The following is an 18,072-nucleotide window of genomic DNA, read 5'->3' on the forward strand; positions in this document are numbered from 1 at the left end:
ATTTTGGGGTCCCCAAAATGTCCCCCTAAAAGGGGGTCGCGCCTAAATCTGCATAGCAACACCTGACGTCACACACACTGCCAGCCGTGATTGGTCAGTTCTCCTCGCCCTCGCATAGCGAATGTCATCCCGTTCCACGTCCACGCGTGAGCGGCCATTTCCCCTCCGCGTGTCACCCTCAGGCCTCTATGTCTTCTCTTTGTCACCTTTTAATCACCTTTTTATCCCCTTTTTGTCACTTTCGCCCGTGTTTTTACCCCTCTAAATCTCCCATTTGCCCCCCACGCGTGTTTTTACCCCCTTAAAACCAACCCCGGGCGGCCTCTGAGGGGAATGCCCGTAACCAAAATGGCGCCCGCGTCCGTAACATCCTACGGCGCATGCGCCACATAGGGAGTGTAGGCGGGAAGGCGGAAGTTTTTTCCGTACAGCAAAACTGCGCATGCGTTGACGGAAGTGAACCCCTGCCCGCTATATAAGCGGCCGGGAAGCCCCGTAGCGCTCTTTTTGCCGGATCGGAGGAGAAGCCGCCGCCATGTGAGGAGGGGAACGCGCGGAAAAAAGGGGAATTTTATGGGAAAAATGGAATTTGTGAGGGGAAAATTGGGATTTGCGAGGGGAAAATCGGGATGGGGAAGGTGGCGGGGTGGGAATTTGGGCGGTGAGGGGCGGAAAAAGGGGAAAAATGGAGATGGGAGCGGTGAAGGGGGGGGAGCGGCCATGAGGGGAAGGGGGGGGGGGTGAAGCGGCGGGCTCGGGTTTTTTAATTCGGTTTTAAATTTAAGGATTGAATTGGGATTGGGGAGGGAAAAAGGGGATTGGGAAAAGGTTAAGGGGGAATAAAAATGGGAAAAGAGGGAAACCAGTGGGAAAATGGGGATTTAGTGTGGGAAAAGGGGAAAATAATGGGGAAAAAGAGGATAACAAAAGAGGAAAAAAAAGAGGTTTTGAGTGGGAAAATTGGGAATAAGAGTGGAAAAGGGGAGTCCAGTGGGATAAAAAGTGGGAAAAGGGGATTGAGCATGGGAAAAAAGGGAAAATTTTGGGGAAAATAGGGGAAATTGGAAGGGAAAATGATGAAAATTCTAGGAGAAATTGGGGGAAATACTGGGGAAAATTGTGGGAGAAATTGGGGAAATTTGTGGGAAAAAATTTTGGTAAAATTGGGGAGGAAAATGATGAAAATTGTGGGAGAAGTTGGGGAAAATTGTGGGAAAAATTAAGGAAAATATTGGGAAAATTGTGAAGAAAATTGGGCAAATTTGCGGGGAAAATTGGGGGAATAGTGGAGAAAATCGGGGAAAATTTTGGGTAAAATTGTGGGGAAAATTGGGAGAAATTGTGGAGAAAATTGGGGGAAATTGTAGGAAAAGTTGGGGAAAATTGTGGGGAAAAAAGGGAAAACTGGGGGAAAATAGTGGGAAAATTGGGGAATATTGTGGGAAAAATTGTGGGAAAAATAAGAAAAATTGTGAAGAGAATTGGGGGAAATTGTGGGAAAAGTTGGGGGAAATGATGGGACAATTGTACGGAAAATAAGGAAAACTGTGGAGAAAATTAAAGGAAATTGTGGGGAAAATTGTGGGAAAAATAAGGAAAATTGGGGAGAATTGTGGGAAAAATTAAGGAAAATATTGGGAAAATTGTGAAGAAAATTGGGGAAATTTGGGGGGAAAATTGGGGGGATAGTGGAGAAAATCGGGGTAAATTTTGGGGAAAATTGTGGGGAAAATTGGGAGAAATTGTGGAGAAAATTGGGGGAAATTGTAGGAAAAGTTGGGAAAATAGTGGGAAAATTGGGGAATATTGTGGAAAAATTGTGGGAAAAATAAGAAAAATTGTGAAGAAAATTGGGGGAAATTGTGGGGAAAATTGGGGGAAATTATGGGAAAATTGTACGGAAAATAAGGAAAACTGTGGAGAAAATTAAAGGAAATTGTGGGGAAAATTGTGGGAAAAATAAGGAAAATTGGGGAGAATTGTGGGAAAAATTGGGGAAAATTGTAGGAAATGGGATCCCGATCAGTAAAAAAGGGAAAATTGTGGGAAAAACAAGGAAAATTGGGGAGAATTGTGGGAAAAACTGGCAAAAATTGTGGGGAAAATTGTGGGAAATGGGATCCAGATCATTAAAAAAAGGAAAATTGTGGGGAAAATAGGAAAATAGTGGAGAAAAGCGGATCCAGATGGGGAAAATTGAAAATTACAGTGGAGAAATTGTGTCTAGAGTGGAAAAAAATTGAAATAACACTGGGAAAATGAAGACAAAAAATGGGAAAAAGGTTGGAAAAATGGGATTAAAAACAGGAGAAGAGGGTTTAGAGTAGGAAAAGGAGGTTCCCGCTGGAAAACCAAGATGCCAACTTTTATTTTTTTGTTATTTTTTCCCAGCATGACGGACTGGGAGACGGCGCCGGCCGTGACCGAGACCCCCGACATCAAATTGTTCGGGAAATGGAGCACGGACGACGTCCAGATCAACGACATCTCCCTGCAGGTCAGGGTGCACAGAATTCCCAAAATTCCCAAAAAATCCTGGCAATGTGGGGTTCAGGATGACAAATCCAATCCCAAAATTCCCCCCAAAAAATCCAGGGAATTTGGGGTTCAGGATCTCAAATCCAATCCCAAAATTCCCAAAAATTCCAGGGAATTTGGGGTTCAGGATGACAAATCCAATCCCAAAATTCCCAAAAATTCCAGGGAATTTGGGGTTCAGGATGGCAAATCCAATCCCAAAATTCCCAAAAATTCCAGGGAATTTGGAGTTCAGGATCACAAATCCAATCCCAAAATTCCCAAAAATTCCAGGGAATTTGGAGTTCAGGATCACAAATCCAATCCCAAAATTCCCAAAAAATCCAGGGAATGTGGGGTTCAGGATGACAAATCCAATCCCAAAATTCCCCCCAAAAAATCCAGGGAATTTGGGGTTCAGGATCTCAAATCCAATCCCAAAATTCCCAAAAATTCCAGGGAATTTGGAGTTCAGGATCACAAATCCAATCCCAAAATTCCCAAAAAATCCAGGGAATCTGGAGTTCAGGATGACAAATCCACTCCCAAAATTCCCCCCAAAAAATCCAGGGAATTTGGGGTTCAGGATCTCAAATCCAATCCCAAAATTCCCAAAAACTCCAGGGAATTTGGGGCTGGAATTCAGGATTGAAATTCCCCAAAATCCCGGGAATTTGGGGTTCAGGATCTCAAATCCAATCCCAAAATTCCCAAAAATTCCAGGGAATTTGGGGTTCAGGATCTCAAATCCAATCCCAAAATTCCCAAAAATTCCAGGGAATTTGGGGTTCAGGATCTCAAATCCAATCCTAAAATTCCCAAAATTCCAGGGAATTTGGGGTTCAGGATCTCAAATCCAATCCTAAAATTCCCAAAATTCCAGGGAATTTGGGGTTCAGGATCTCAAATCCAATCCCAAAATTCCCAAAAATTCCAGGGAATTTGGAGTTCAGGATGACAAATCCAATCCCAAAATTCCCAAAAATTCCAGGGAATTTGGGGTTCAGGATGACAAATCCAATCCCAAAATTCCCCCCAAAAAATCCAGGGAATTTGGAGTTCAGGATGACAAATCCAATCCCAAAATTCCCAAAAAATCCAGGGAATTTGGAGTTCAGGATGACAAATCCAATCCCAAAATTCCCAAAAATTCCAGGGAATTTGGAGTTCAGGATCACAAATCCAATCCCAAAATTCCCAAAAATTCCAGGGAATTTGGAGTTCAGGATGACAAATCCAATCCCAAAATTCCCAAAAATTCCAGGGAATTTGGGGTTCAGGATCACAAATCCAATCCTAAAATTCCCAAAATTCCAGGGAATTTGGGGTTCAGGATCTCAAATCCAATCCCAAAATTCCCAAAAATTCCAGGGAATTTGGGGTTCAGGATGACAAATCCAATCCCAAAATTCCCAAAAATTCCAGGGAATTTGGAGTTCAGGATCACAAATCCAATCCCAAAATTCCCAAAAAATCCAGGGAATGTGGGGTTCAGGATGACAAATCCAATCCCAAAATTCCCCCCAAAAAATCCAGGGAATTTGGGGTTCAGGATCTCAAATCCAATCCCAAAATTCCCAAAAACTCCAGGGAATTTGGGGCTGGAATTCAGGATTGAAATTCCCCAAAATCCCGGGAATTTGGGGTTCAGGATCTCAAATCCAATCCCAAAATTCCCAAAAATTCCAGGGAATTTGGGGTTCAGGATCTCAAATCCAATCCCAAAATTCCCAAAAAATCCAGGGAATTTGGGGTTCAGGATCACAAATCCAATCCCAAAATTCCCAAAAAATCCAGGGAATTTGGGGTTCAGGATCTCAAATCCAATCCCAAAATTCCCAAAAAATCCAGGGAATTTGGGGTTCAGGATCACAAATCCAATCCCAAAATTCCCAAAAAATTCAGGGAATTTGGAGTTCAGGATCACAAATCCAATCCCAAAATTCCCAAAAAATCCAGGGAATTTGGAGTTCAGGATGACAAATCCAATCCCAAAATTCCCCCAAAAAATCCTGGGAATTTGGGGCTGGAATTCCCAGAATTTGGGGCTGCAATTCCATGGGGATCTGGAGCTGCAATTCCCAGAATTTGGGGCTGCAATTCCCAAATTTCCACTTGAATTTGGGGCTGAAAATCCCAAATTTAATCCTAAAATTCCTAAAAATCCCAATTTTTTTGGGATTCTATCACAATAAAGGAAATATACACCAGGTCCTGTCTTACTTCGCGTTATCGCGATGAAAACAATTTGAATTTTTGACACGATTTGAGCTGAAATTTTGGGATTTTTTGGGATTTTGACCCCAAAACTGATCCCAAAACTCCCAAAATTTTTGGAATTCCCAAATTTTTCAGGATTACATCATAACAAAGGAGAAATACAGCGACCTCGTCTTCACGTGAACGCGATGGGAAATAATCTGAATTTTGACCCAATTTGAGCCAGAAATTTGGGATTTTTCAGGGTTTTGACCCCAAAACTGATCCCAAAATTTTTGGAATTCCCAAATTTTTTGGGATTGCATCGTTATAAATGAGAAATACACAGAGTAGTCTCTTACTCTACGTGAACGCGATGAAAATAATTTGAATTTTGACACGTTTTGAGCAGGAAATTCGGGATTTTTGGGACTCGTGACCCCAAAATTGACCCCAAAATTCCCGATTTTTCAAATTTTATGTTTGAATTTTCAGGATTACATCGCAGTGAAGGAGAAATACGCCAAATATCTCCCTCACTCAGTGGAGCCTTACATGGCCAAGAATATTTGGATTTTTATGGGATTTTTATGGGATTTGGGCTGGAATTTCAGGATTTTAAGGAATGAGGATCCCAAAATTTTAGGAATTTCCAATTTTTTAGGATTACATCGCAGTGAAGGAGAAATTCACCAAGAGCTCCTTAACTGTGCGTTATCGCGATGAAAATAATCGGAATTTTGACGCGTTTTGAGCAGGAAATTCGGGATTTTTGGGACTCGTGACCCCAAAATTCCCGATTTTTCAAATTTTATTTTTAAATTTTCAGGATTACATCGCAGGGAAGGAGAAATACGCCAAATATCTCCCTCACTCAGCAGGGTCTTACGTGGCCAAGAATATTTGGATTTTTATGGGATTTTTGTAGGATTTGAGCAGGAATTTGGGGATTTTTCTTCTTTTGATCCCAAAATTTTTGGGATTCCCAAATTTTTTGGGATTCCATCGCCACAAAGGAGAAATGCATCAGGTGCTCTCTTACGTCACGTTACCGCGATGAAAATAATTTGAATTTTGACGCGTTTTGAGCAGGAAATTTGGGATTTTTGGGACAATTGACCCCAAAATTGACCCCAAAATTCCCGATTTTTCAAATTTTATTTTTAAATTTTCAGGATTACATCGCAGGGAAGGAGAAATACGCCAAATATCTCCCTCACTCAGTGGAGCCTTACATGGCCAAGAATATTTGGATTTTTATGGGATTTTTATGGGATTTGGGCTGGAATTTCAGGATTTTAAGGAATGAGGATCCCAAAATTTTAGGAATTTCCAATTTTTTAGGATTACATCGCAGTGAAGGAGAAATTCACCAAGAGCTCCTTAACTGTGCGTTATCGCGATGAAAATAATCGGAATTTTGACACGTTTTGAGCAGGAAATTCGGGATTTTTGGGACTCGTGACCCCAAAATTCCCGATTTTTCAAATTTTATTTTTGAATTTTCAGGATTACATCGCAGGGAAGGAGAAATACGCCAAATATCTCCCTCACTCAGCAGGGTCTTACGTGGCCAAGAATATTTGGATTTTTATGGGATTTTTGTAGGAATTGAGCAGGAATTTGGGGATTTTTCTTCTTTTGATCCCAAAATTTTTGGGATTCCCAAATTTTTTGGGATTCCATCGCAACAAAGGAGAAACGCATCAGGTGCTCTCTTACGTTACCGCGATGAAAATATTCTGAATTTTGACGCGTTTTGAGCAGGAAATTCGGGATTTTTGGGACTCGTGACCCCAAAATTGACCCCAAAATTCCCGATTTTTCAAATTTTATTTTTAAATTTTCAGGATTACATCGCAGTGAAGGAGAAATACGCCAAATATCTCCCTCATTCCGCGGGGCGTTACGCGGCCAAGCGCTTCCGCAAGGCGCAGTGCCCGATCGTCGAGCGCCTCACCAACTCCATGATGATGCACGGCAGGAACAACGGCAAGAAGCTGATGACCGTGAGGATCGTGAAGCACGCCTTTGAGATCATCCACCTGCTCACCGGGGAGGTGAGGAAATCAAAAATTAGGGGGAAAATGCAAAAAACCCGGTGAAAAAATGAGGAAAATCCAGTGAAAAACGGCGAAAAAATGAAAAAAATCTGGCGGAAAACGGTGAAAAAATGAGGAAAATCCGGTGAAAAATGGTGAAAAAAATAAAAAAATCCGGCAGAAAACGGTGAAAAAATGAGGAAAAACAGAGAAAAAATGGGGTTTTTAGGAGGAAGAAATGGGAGCAAAATCAGATTTTTTTAGGAGAGAAAAAGGGATTTTTAGGGGGAAAAATGAGGAAAAAAAGATTTTTTACGGGGGGAAATGGAGGAATAATGGGAAGGAGCTGATGGCGGTGAGGATCGTGAAGCGCCTTTGAGATCATCCATCTGCTCACTGGGGAGGTAAAAAAGAGAAAATTTGGGGAAAAACGCAAAAAACCCGGTGAAAAACGGCGAAAAAATGAAAAAAATCCGGTGAAAAAATGAGGAAAAACGGAGGAAAAATGGAAAAAAATTTGAATTTTTTTGGAGGAAAATGGGGTTTTTAGGAGGAAAAAATGGGGGCAAAATCAGATTTTTTAAGGAGAAAAATTTGGATTTTTAGGGGGAAAAATGAGGAAAAAAATCAGAATTTTTCGGGGGAGAAATGGAGGAATAATGGGAAGGAGCTGATGGCAGTGAGGATGGTGAAACGGCTTTGAGATTATTCAGCTGCTCACTGGGGAGGTAAAAAATCACAAAGAAGAGAAAATTTGGGGAAAAACACAAAAAAAAGCTGAAAAAAATGAAAAAAATCCGGTGAAAAACGCAAAAAACCCGGTGAAAAACGGGGAAAAAATGAAAAAAATCCGGTGAAAAATGGAGAAAAAAATGCAAAAAATCCGGTGAAAAATGGAGAAAAAATGAGATTTTTATGGGGAAAAATCAGGGTTTTTTAGAGGGAAAAATGAGATTTTTAGGAGAAAAAATGAAAAAAAAAATTGAATTTTTTGGGAGGGAAATGGGGTTTTTAGGGGGAAAAAATAAGGAAAAAATCAGATTTTTTTAAGGAGAAAAAATGGGATTTTTAGGAGGAAAAATGAGGGAAAAAATCAGATTTTTTTTAGCAGGAAAAATGAGGGAAAAAATCAGATTTTTTTAGGAGGAAAAAAGGGGGGCAAAATCAGATTTTTTTAGCAGGAAAATGGGATTTTCAGGGGGAAAAATGAGGAAAAAATCAGATTTTTTAAGGAGAAAAAATTTGGATTTTTAGGAGAAAAATCACATTTTTTATGGGGAAAAATGGGATTTTAAGGAGGAAGAAATGGGGGCAAAATCAGATTTTTTAAGGAGAAAAATTTGGATTTTTAGGGGGAAAAATGAGGAAAAAAATAAGATTTTTTTAGCAGGAAAAATGGGATTTTTAGGGGGAAAAGTGGAGAAAAAATGGGATTTTTTAGGGAGAAAAATGATGTAAAAATGAGATTTTTTAGGGAGAAAAATGATTTAAAATGGGATTTTTTAGGGGGAAAAATGAATTAAAAATGGGGTTTTTAGGAGGAAAAATGGAAAAAAAATTGAATTTTTTGGGAGGAAAATGGGGTTGTTTTAGGAGAATAAATGAGAAAAAAAATCAGATTTTTTAAGGAGAAAAAATGGGATTTTTAAGGGGAAAAATGAGGAAAAATTCAGATTTTTTAAAGAGAAAAAATGGGGTTTTTAGGAGGAAAAAATGAGGGTAAAATCAGATTTTTTAAGGAGAAAAATTTGGATTTTTAGGGGGAAAAATGAGGGAAAAAATAACATTTTTTTAGCAGGAAAAATGGGATTTTTAGGGGGAAAAATGGAAAAAAATTGAATTTTTTGGGAGTAAAAGGGGATTTTTTAGGAGGATAAATAAGAAAAAATCAGAATTTTTTGGGAGGAAAGATTGGATTTGAATTGGATTTTTTGGGAGGAAAAATTGGCTTTGAATTGGATTTTTTGGGAGGAAAAATTGGATTTGAATTGGATTTTTTTGGGAGGAAAAATTGGATTTTAAATGGATTTTTGGGGAGGAAAAATTGGATTTTAATTGGATTTTTTGGGAGGAAAAATTGGATTTAAATTGGATTTTTTGGGAGGAAAAATTGGATTTAAATTGGATTTTTTAGGAGGAAAAATTGGATTTTTTAGGAGGAAAAATTGTATTTTAATGGGGTTTATTTGGGCTGTGGGGTGGAAATTCCAAGGGAATTTTTTGGGGGATTCACTGGTGAATTTTCCCCATTTTTTCGGGAATTTTTAGGGAATCCCAAGTGGATTTTAAGGCTTAAAATTTGATTTTTTGGGGGGATTCGCTGGCGAATTTTCCCCATTTTTTAGGGAATTTTTAGGGAATTTTTTAGGGAATTTCTCAGGAATTTTTAGGGAATTTTTAGGGCTATTTTAGCTGAATTTTTCCATCAATAATTTGATTTTTCCCGTGGCAGAGCCCCCTGCAGGTGCTGGTGAACGCCAGGAAGAAAAATTGGATTTGAATTGGATTTTTTGGGAGGAAAAATTTGAATTTTAATTAGGTTTGTTGGGAGGAGAAATTGGATTTTAATTGGATTTTTTGGGAGGAAAAATTGGATTTGAATTGGATTTTTTTGGGATGTGGGGTAGAAATTCCAAGGGAATTTTTGGGGTGAATTTTCCCCATTTTTTAGGGAATTTTTAGGGAATTTCTCAGGAATTTTTAGGGAATTTCTCAGCGATTTTTAGGGAATTTTTAGGGAATTTCTCAGGAATTTTTAGTCAATTCCAAAGGGATTTTAAGGCTTAAAATTTGATTTTTTGGGACGATTCACTGGTCAATTTTCCCCATTTTTTAAGGAATTTTTAGGGAATCCCAAGTGGATTTTAAGGCTTATAATTTGATTTTTTGGGGGATTCACTGGTGAATTTTCCCCATTTTTTCGGGAATTTTTAGGGAATCCCAAGTGCGTTTTAAGGCTTAAAATTTGATTTTTTGGGGGATTCACTGGTGAATTTTCCCCATTTTTTAGGGAATTTTTAGGGAATTTTTAGGCAATTTCTCAGGAATTTTTAGGGAATTTTTAGGGCTATTTTAGCTGAATTTTTCCATCAATAATTTGATTTTTCCCGTGGCAGAGCCCCCTGCAGGTGCTGGTGAACGCCAGGAAGAAAAATTGGATTTGAATTGGATTTTTTGGGAGGAAAAATTTGAATTTTAATTAGGTTTGTTGGGAGGAGAAATTGGATTTTAATTGGATTTTTTGGGAGGAAAAATTGGATTTGAATTGGATTTTTTTGGGATGTGGGGTAGAAATTCCAAGGGAATTTTTGGGGTGAATTTTCCCCATTTTTTAGGGAATTTTTAGGGAATTTCTCAGGAATTTTTAGGGAATTTCTCAGCGATTTTTAGGGAATTTTTAGGGAATTTCTCAGGAATTTTTAGTCAATTCCAAAGGGATTTTAAGGCTTAAAATTTGATTTTTTGGGACGATTCACTGGTCAATTTTCCCCATTTTTTAAGGAATTTTTAGGGAATCCCAAGTGGATTTTAAGGCTTATAATTTGATTTTTTGGGGGATTCACTGGTGAATTTTCCCCATTTTTTCGGGAATTTTTAGGGAATCCCAAGTGCGTTTTAAGGCTTAAAATTTGTTTTTTTGGGGCGTTTCACTGGTGAATTTTCCCCATTTTTTAGGGAATTTTTAGGGAATTTTTAGGCAATTTCTCAGGACTTTTTAGGGATATTTTTAAGGATATTTTGGCTGAATTTTTATATCAATAATTTGATTTTTCCTGCCCCAGAACCCCCTGCAGGTCCTGCTCAACGCCATCATCAACTCCGGCTCTGAGAGTTCCGGGGGATTTGGGATCCAGGAGGAAAAATTGGATTTGAATTGGATTTTTTGGGAGGAAAAATTGGAATTTTAATTGGATATTTTGGGAGGAAAAATTGGATTTAAATTGGATTTTTTAGGAGGAAAAATTGGATTTTTTGGGAGGAAAAATTGGATTTTAATGGGGTTTATTTGGGCTGTGGGGTGGAAATTCCAAGGGAATTTTTTGGGGGATTCACTGGTGAATTTTCCCCATTTTTTCGGGAATTTTTAGGGAATCCCAAGTGCGTTTTAAGGCTTAAAATTTGATTTTTTGGGGCGATTCACTGGTGAATTTTCCCCATTTTTTCGGGAATTTTTAGGGAATCCCAAGTGGATTTTAAGGCTTAAAATTTGATTTTTTGGGGGGATTCGCTGGCGAATTTTCCCCATTTTTTAGGGAATTTTTAGGGAATTTTTAGGGAATTTCTCAGGAATTTTTAGGGAATTTTTAGGGCTATTTTAGCTGAATTTTTCCATCAATAATTTGATTTTTCCCGTGGCAGAACCCCCTGCAGGTGCTGGTGAACGCCAGGAGGAAAAATTGGATTTGAATTGGATTCTTTGGGAGCAAGAACTGGATTTTAATTGGATTTTTTTGGGGAAGAAATATTGGATTTTAATTCAATATTTTGAGAAGAAAAATTGGTTTTAATTTGTATTTTTTAGGAGGAAAAATTGGATTTGAATTGGATTTTTTGGGCTGTGGGGTGGAAATTCCAAGGGAATTTTTGGGGACTCACTGGTGAATTTTCCCCATTTTTTAGGGAATTTTTTAGGGAATTTCTCAGCAATTTTTAGGGATATTTTTAGGGCTATTTTGGCTGAATTTTTCTGTAAATAACTTTATTTTTCCTTTGGCAGAACCCCCTGCAGGTGCTGGTGAACGCCATCATCAACTGCGGCTCTGAGAGTTCCGGGGGATTTGGGATCCAGGAGGAAAAATTGGATTTTAATTGGGTTTATTTTGGGAGGAAAATTTGGATTTTATTTGCATTTTTTTTGAGAAAAAATTGGATTTGAATTGGATTTTTTTGGGATGTGGGGTGGAAATTCCAAGGGAATGTTTTGGGGTTTCACTGGTCAATTTTCCCCAATTTTTCGGGAATTTCTCAGGAATTTTTAGGGAATCCCAAGTGGATTTTAAGGCTTAAAATTTGATTTTTTGGGGCGTTTCACTGGCGAATTTTCCCCATTTTTTAGGGAATTTTTCGGCAATTTTTAGGCAATTTCTCAGGAATTTTTAGGGATATTTTTAGGGATATTTTTGACATTTTTTAACATCAATAATTTGATTTTTCCCTTGGCAGAACCCCCTGCAGGTGCTGGTGAACGCCATCATCAACTCGGGCCCGCGCGAGGACTCGACGCGAATCGGCCGCGCCGGCACCGTGCGCAGGCAGGCCGTGGACGTGTCCCCCCTGCGCAGGGTCAACCAGGTAAAACCCAAAATTTATAACTTTTACAACATTCCAAACATTTCCCAACGTTCCAATATTTATTCCCCTTTTTTTCCCCTTTTTTTCCCCTTTTTTTTCTGATTTTTTTCGCCATTTTGTCACACTTTCTTGTGGTTTTTATTCCGTTTTTTCATCTTTTTTCCTTCCATTGTTTCCTCAGTTTTACTACATTTTTTTCATAGTTTTTCCCCTTTTTTTGCATTTTTCCCCAATTTCTCCCCATTTTCCCCTCATTTTCTCTCCCTTTATTCACCATTTTCCCCCCTTTTATTCCCCATTTTTCCACCATTTTTTCTGCCTTTTTCCACCATTTCCCCCCCTTTTATCATCATTTTCCCTCATTTATTCCCCATTTTCTCCCCATTTTTTCACCATTTTCCCCCCTTTTCTCACCATTTTTCCCCCCATTTATTCCACATTTTTCCCCCATTTATTCCCCATTTTCTCCCCATTTTTCCCCATTTATTCCCCATTTATTCCCCATTTTCTCCCCATGTTTCCCCCATTTATTCCCCATTTTCCCCCCATTTATTCCCCATTTTCTCCCCATTTTTTCACCATTTCCCCCCCCCTTTTCTTACCATTTTACCCCCATTTATTCCCTATTTTTCTCCCATTTATTCCCCATTTTCTCCGCATTTTCCCCCTTTTACTCCCCATTTTCTCCCCCTTTTCTCACCTTTTTCCCCCCATTTATTCCCCATTTATTCCCCATTTTCTCCCCATATTTTCCCACCCATTTTCCCACCATTTCTCCCCTTTTTTCCACCATTTTTTCCTGATTTTTCCCCATTTTTGGGGGTTTTTTCCCATTTCCCCACTCCCTTCCCACCCGTGCGCAGGCAGGCCGTGGACGTGTCCCCCCTGCGCAGGGTCAACCAGGTAAAACCCAAAATTTATAACTCTTACAACATTCCAAACATTTCCCAACGTTCCAATATTTATTCCCCTTTTTTCCCCTTTTTTTCCCCTTTTTTTCCCCTTTTTTTTCTGATTTTTTTCGCCATTTTGTCACACTTTCTTGTGGTTTTTATTCCGTTTTTTCATCTTTTTTCCTTCCATTGTTTCCTCAGTTTTACTACATTTTTTTCATAGTTTTTCCCCCTTTTTTTGCATTTTTCCCCAATTTCTCCCCATTTTCCCCTCATTTTCTCTCCCTTTATTCACCATTTTCCCCCCTTTTATTCCCCATTTTTCCACCATTTTTTCTGCCTTTTTCCACCATTTCCCCCCCTTTTATCATCATTTTCTCTCATTTATTCCCCATTTTCTCCCCATTTTTTCACCATTTCTCCCCCGTTTATTCCCCATTTCTGCCCCTTTTCTCACCATTTTTCCCCATTTATTCCCCATTTTTTCCCCATTTATTCCCCATTTTCTCCCCATTTTTCCCCCATTTATTCCCCATTTTCTCCCCATTTTCTCCCCATTTATTCCCCATTTTCTCCCCATTTTTTCACCATTTTCCCCCCTTTTCTCACCATTTTTCCCCCCATTTATTCCCCATTTTTCCCCCCATTTATTCCCCATTTTTCCTCCATTTTTTCACCATTTCCCCCCCATTTTCTCCCCATTTTTCCCCATTTATTCCCCATTTTCTCCCCATTTTTTCACCCATTTAATCCCCATTTTCCCCCATTTATTCCCCATTTTTCCCCCATTTATTGCCCATTTTCTCCCCATTTTTCCCCATTTATTCCCCATTTTTTCCCCATTTTTCCCCCATTTATTCCCCATTTTCTCCCCATTTTTTCACCCATTTATTCCCCATTTTCCCCCATTTATTCCACATTTTTCCCCCATTTATTCCCCATTTTCCCCCCATTTTTCCCCCATTTATTCCCCATTTATTCCCCCTTTTTTCACCTTTTTCCCCCCATTTATTCCCCATTTTCCCCCCATTTTTTCACCTTTTTCCCCCATTTATTCCCCATTTATTCCCCATTTCTCTCCCTTTTTTCACCATTTTCCCCCCATTTTTCCCCATTTTTCCCCATTTTTCCCCCATTTATTCCCCATTTATTCCCCATTTTTCCCCCATTTATTCCCCATTTTCTCCCCCTTTTTTCACCATTTTTCCCCACCTTTCTCACCCTTTTTCCCTTTTTTCACCATTTTTCCCCCCATTTATTTCCCTTTTATCCCCCATTTTCTCTTCCTTTTTTCACCATTTTCCCCCGCTTTTTTCAGCAATTGTTCCGCCATTTATTCCAAATTTTCCCCTCATTTTCTCTTCCTTTTTTCACTGTTTTCCCCCCCATTTATTCCCCATTTTCTCCCCATTTTTCCCCCATTTTTTCCCCATTTATTCCCCTTTTTTCCACCATTTTTTCCTGATTTTTCCCCATTTTTGGGGATTTTTTCCCATTTCCCCACTCCCCTCACGTGTCCCCCCTGCGCAGGGTCAACCAGGTAAAATCCAAAATTCACAATTTTTACAACATTCCAAATATTCCAATATTTATTCCCCTTGTTTCCCCTTTTGCCCCCCTTTTTTTCCCAATTTTTTCCCAATTTTTTCTCTATTTTTGCTCATTTTTTCCTGATTTTTTTCACATTTTTCCCCCATTTTTCCTCATTCTTTTTTCCCATTTTCCCCCAATTTTTTCCACATTTTTCCTGACTTTTTCACTTTTTTTTCCCCTTTCTTTCCTGATTTTTTCATTTTTCCCCATTTTTCCTCATTTTTTCCCCAGTTTACCTCCCAAAATCCCAAAATTTTTCCCCATTTTTCTCCATTTTTCCCCTCACTTTCCCTTCATTTTTCCTCCATTTTTTTTCTCTCTTTTCCCCCATTTTTCCTCCATTTTTTCCCTTTATTTTTCCCTCATTTTCCCTGTTTTTTTCTCTTTTCCTCCCATTTTCCTCATTTTCCCCCCAATTTTTCCCTCATTTTTCCTCCATTTTTCTTCTTTTTTCCCCCCATTTTTCCCCCCAAAATCCCCTTTTTTTCCCCATTTTCCCTCCACTTTTTAACGGATTTTCTCCATTTTTTTCCCATTTTTCCCCATTTTTCCTATTTTTTTTCCCCAAACCCCCAAATTTCCCCAAAATCTCCATTTTTCCCCCCAAAATTCTCTTTATTTCCCCCAGCCCAGCTGGCTGCTGTGCACGGGCGCTTGTGGAGCCTTCAGCATTTTCCTCCCCTTTTTTCCCATTTTCCCTCTAAAATTCCCATTTTTTTCCCTTATTTTTCTCCCCTTTTTCCTTCAATTTCTTTCTATAATTCACATCTTTTTTCCCCATTTTTTCCCCCAAAATTCCCATTATTTTTCCTCATTTCCCCCCCATTTTTCCTGATATTTTCCCTTCATTTTTCCCTCATTTTTCCTCCATGTTTTTCTCTCTTTTCCCCATTTTTCCTCTTTTTTCCCCCATTTTCCCCCTGGTTTTTTCCTCTTTTCTTCCCCCCATTTTTCCTCCCAAAATCCCCATTTTTTCCCCATTTTTTCCCCATTTTTTAACGGATTTTCCCCATTTTTTCCCCATTTTTCCCTCATTTTTTAACGGATTTTCTCCATTTTTTTTCCATTTTTTCCCGGGTTTTTTTTCCCCAACCCCCTGGAATCTCCCCAAACCCCCAAATTTCCCCAAAATTCTCTTTATTCCCCCCAAAATTCTCTTTATTTCCCTCAGCCCATCTGGCTGATGTGCACGGGCGCTTGTGGAGCCTTCAGCATTTTCCTCCCCTTTTTTCCCATTTTCCCTCTAAAATTCCCATTTTTTTCCCTTATTTTTCTCCCCTTTTTCCTTCAATTTCTTTCTATAATTCACATCTTTTTTCCCCATTTTTTCCCCCAAAATTCCCATTATTTTTCCTCATTTCCCCCCATTTTTCCTGATATTTTCCCTTTATTTTTCCCTCATTTTTCCTCCATTTTTTTCTCTCTTTTCCCCCAATTTTCCCCCTGGTTTTTCCTCTTTTCTTCCCCCCATTTTTCCTCCCAAAATCCCCATTTTTTCCCCATTTTTCCTCCATTTTTTAACGGATTTTCTCCATTTTTTTTCCATTTTTTCCCGGGTTTTTTTTCCCCAACCCCCTGGAATCTCCCCAAACCCCCAAATTTCCCCAAAATTCTCTTTTTATTCCCCTCAGGCCATCTGGCTGCTGTGCACGGGCGCTCGCGAGGCCGCCTTCAGGAACATCAAAACCATCGCCGAGTGCTTGGCGGACGAGCTCATCAACGCCGCCAAGGTGGGAAATCCCCAAAATCCCCCAAAATCCCCCAAAATTCCCTTTTATTTCCTATTTTTATATTTCCCTTCCTTCCCTCTGGTTTTTTTCCCTTTTTCCCCCAGATTTTTGTATTTTTCCCAATTTTTTCCTGATTTTTTCTTCATTTTTCCACCATTTTCTCGCCAAAATTCCCTTTTTTCTCCCCCAAATTCTTCCCAATTCTCCCCTAGAAATTCCCAAATTTTACTTCAGTTTCTCATTTAAAAAAATTTCCCTTTTTCCCCATTTTTAATCTCAAAATTCCCATTTCCCTCCAAATCCCCATTTTTCTCCCAGATTTTTCCCAAATTTTCCCCCAAATTTTCCCCCAAAATTCCCTTTTTTCTCCCCCAAATTCTTCCCAATTCTCCCCCAGAAATTCCCAAATTTTACTTCAGTTTCTCATTTACAAAAATTTTCTGAATTTCCCTTTTTCCCCATTTTTAATCTCAAAATTCCCATTTCCCCCTCAAAACTCCCAAAATTTTCATTTCCTTCCAAATCCCCAATTTTCTCCCAGATTTTTCCCAAATTTTCCCCCAAATTTTCCCCAATTTCCCCCAAAATTCCCTTTTTTCTCCCCCGAATTCTTCCCAGTTCTCCCCCCAAAATTTCCAAATTTTATTTCAGTTTCTCATTAAAAAAATTTCCCTTTTTCCCCATTTTTAATCTCAAAATTCCCATTTCCCCCTCAAAACTCCCAAAATTTTCATTTCTCTCTAAATCCCCATTTTTCTCCCAGATTTTCCTCAAATTTTCCTCCAAATTTTTCCCAAATTTTCCCTCCAAATCCCCATTTTTCTCCCAGATTTTTCCCAAATTTTCCCCCAAATTTTTCCCAAATTTTCCCCCAAAACTCCCATTTTTTTCTCCCCCCAATTCTCCCCCAGAAATTCCCAACTTTTACTTCAGTTTCTCATCTAAAAAATTTCCCTTTTCCCCATTTTTAATCTCAAAATTCCCAAAATTTTCATTTCCCTCCAAATCCCCATTTTTCTCGATTTTTCCCAAATTTTCCCCCAAATTTTCCCCAAAATTCCCATTTTTTTCCCTTTCTCAAATTTTCTCAATTTTCCACCTTAAATTCCCATTTTTAATCCCAAAATTCCTGTTTTTCTCCCCAAAACCCCCAAAATTTTCCCATTTTTTTCCCCCAAAAGCCCCAAATTTTCCCAAAAATTTTAATTTTTTATCATTTTTTCCCAGGGCTCCTCCAACTCTTACGCCATCAAGAAGAAGGACGAGCTGGAGCGCGTGGCCAAATCCAACCGCTAAAAATCCCAAAAAATCAAAATATTCCCAATAAAATTCGGAGGATTTGGAGCCAGAATTCAAAATTTGGGTTTTTTGTTGATTTTTTAAAAAAAAATTGGGGTTTTTTTGGTGAATTTTTGGGGTTTTTAGTGAATTTTTTGGAAGTTTTGAGGTTTCTTCTTGTGGCTTTTCAGGGATTTTTTCAGGATTTTCCACCTTCTCCATCTCAGTCCCTCCCCAAAAATTCCCCCCAAAAATTCGCCAGTTCCTCCCAAAAATTAAAAAAAATCCCCCCAAAATTTCCCTTAATTACCCCCAAAATTTCCCCCAAAATTAAAAAAATCCCCCCAAAATTTTCCCTTAATTACTCCCAAAATTTCCCCCCAAAAATTCGCCAATTCCTCCCAAAATTAAAAATAAAATCCCCCCAAAAATTCCATTTAATTACCCCCAAATTCCCCCCAAAACTTCCCAAAATTTTCACAAAAAATCCCCCCAAAAATTCGCCAATTCCTCCCAAAATTAAAAAAA

The 18,072-nt window shown here is 38.8% G+C and overlaps 1 protein-coding gene across 1 annotated transcript; it reads left to right on the plus strand.

Annotated features, from left to right (window-relative positions):
- The first annotated feature begins 440 nt into the window (after positions 1 to 440).
- Positions 441 to 17,624, plus strand: RPS5 (ribosomal protein S5). The gene is made up of 6 exons (XM_058822649.1): positions 441 to 537; positions 2,392 to 2,497; positions 6,567 to 6,776; positions 11,922 to 12,050; positions 16,168 to 16,266; positions 17,494 to 17,624. The coding sequence occupies exons 2-6, from the start codon at positions 2,393 to 2,395 to the stop codon at positions 17,560 to 17,562; spliced, it is 612 nt and encodes a 203-aa protein (XP_058678632.1). The 5' UTR covers positions 441 to 537; position 2,392; the 3' UTR covers positions 17,563 to 17,624.
- Positions 17,625 to 18,072: the final 448 nt, after the last annotated feature.

Source organism: Ammospiza caudacuta, chromosome 33 (genome assembly GCF_027887145.1).
Source record: "Ammospiza caudacuta isolate bAmmCau1 chromosome 33, bAmmCau1.pri, whole genome shotgun sequence".
NCBI classification, from domain to species: Eukaryota; Metazoa; Chordata; class Aves; order Passeriformes; family Passerellidae; genus Ammospiza; species Ammospiza caudacuta.

Coding starts and splice junctions, on each gene's coding strand:
- RPS5 (XM_058822649.1), top strand. CDS start 2,393: ATGACGGACTGGGAGACGGCGCCGGCCGTGACCGAGACCCCCGACATC. Junction 12,051..16,167: donor CCCTGCGCAGGGTCAACCAG/GTAAAACCCAAA, acceptor TATTCCCCTCAG/GCCATCTGGCTGCTGTGCAC. Junction 16,267..17,493: donor AGCTCATCAACGCCGCCAAG/GTGGGAAATCCC, acceptor ATTTTTTCCCAG/GGCTCCTCCAACTCTTACGC.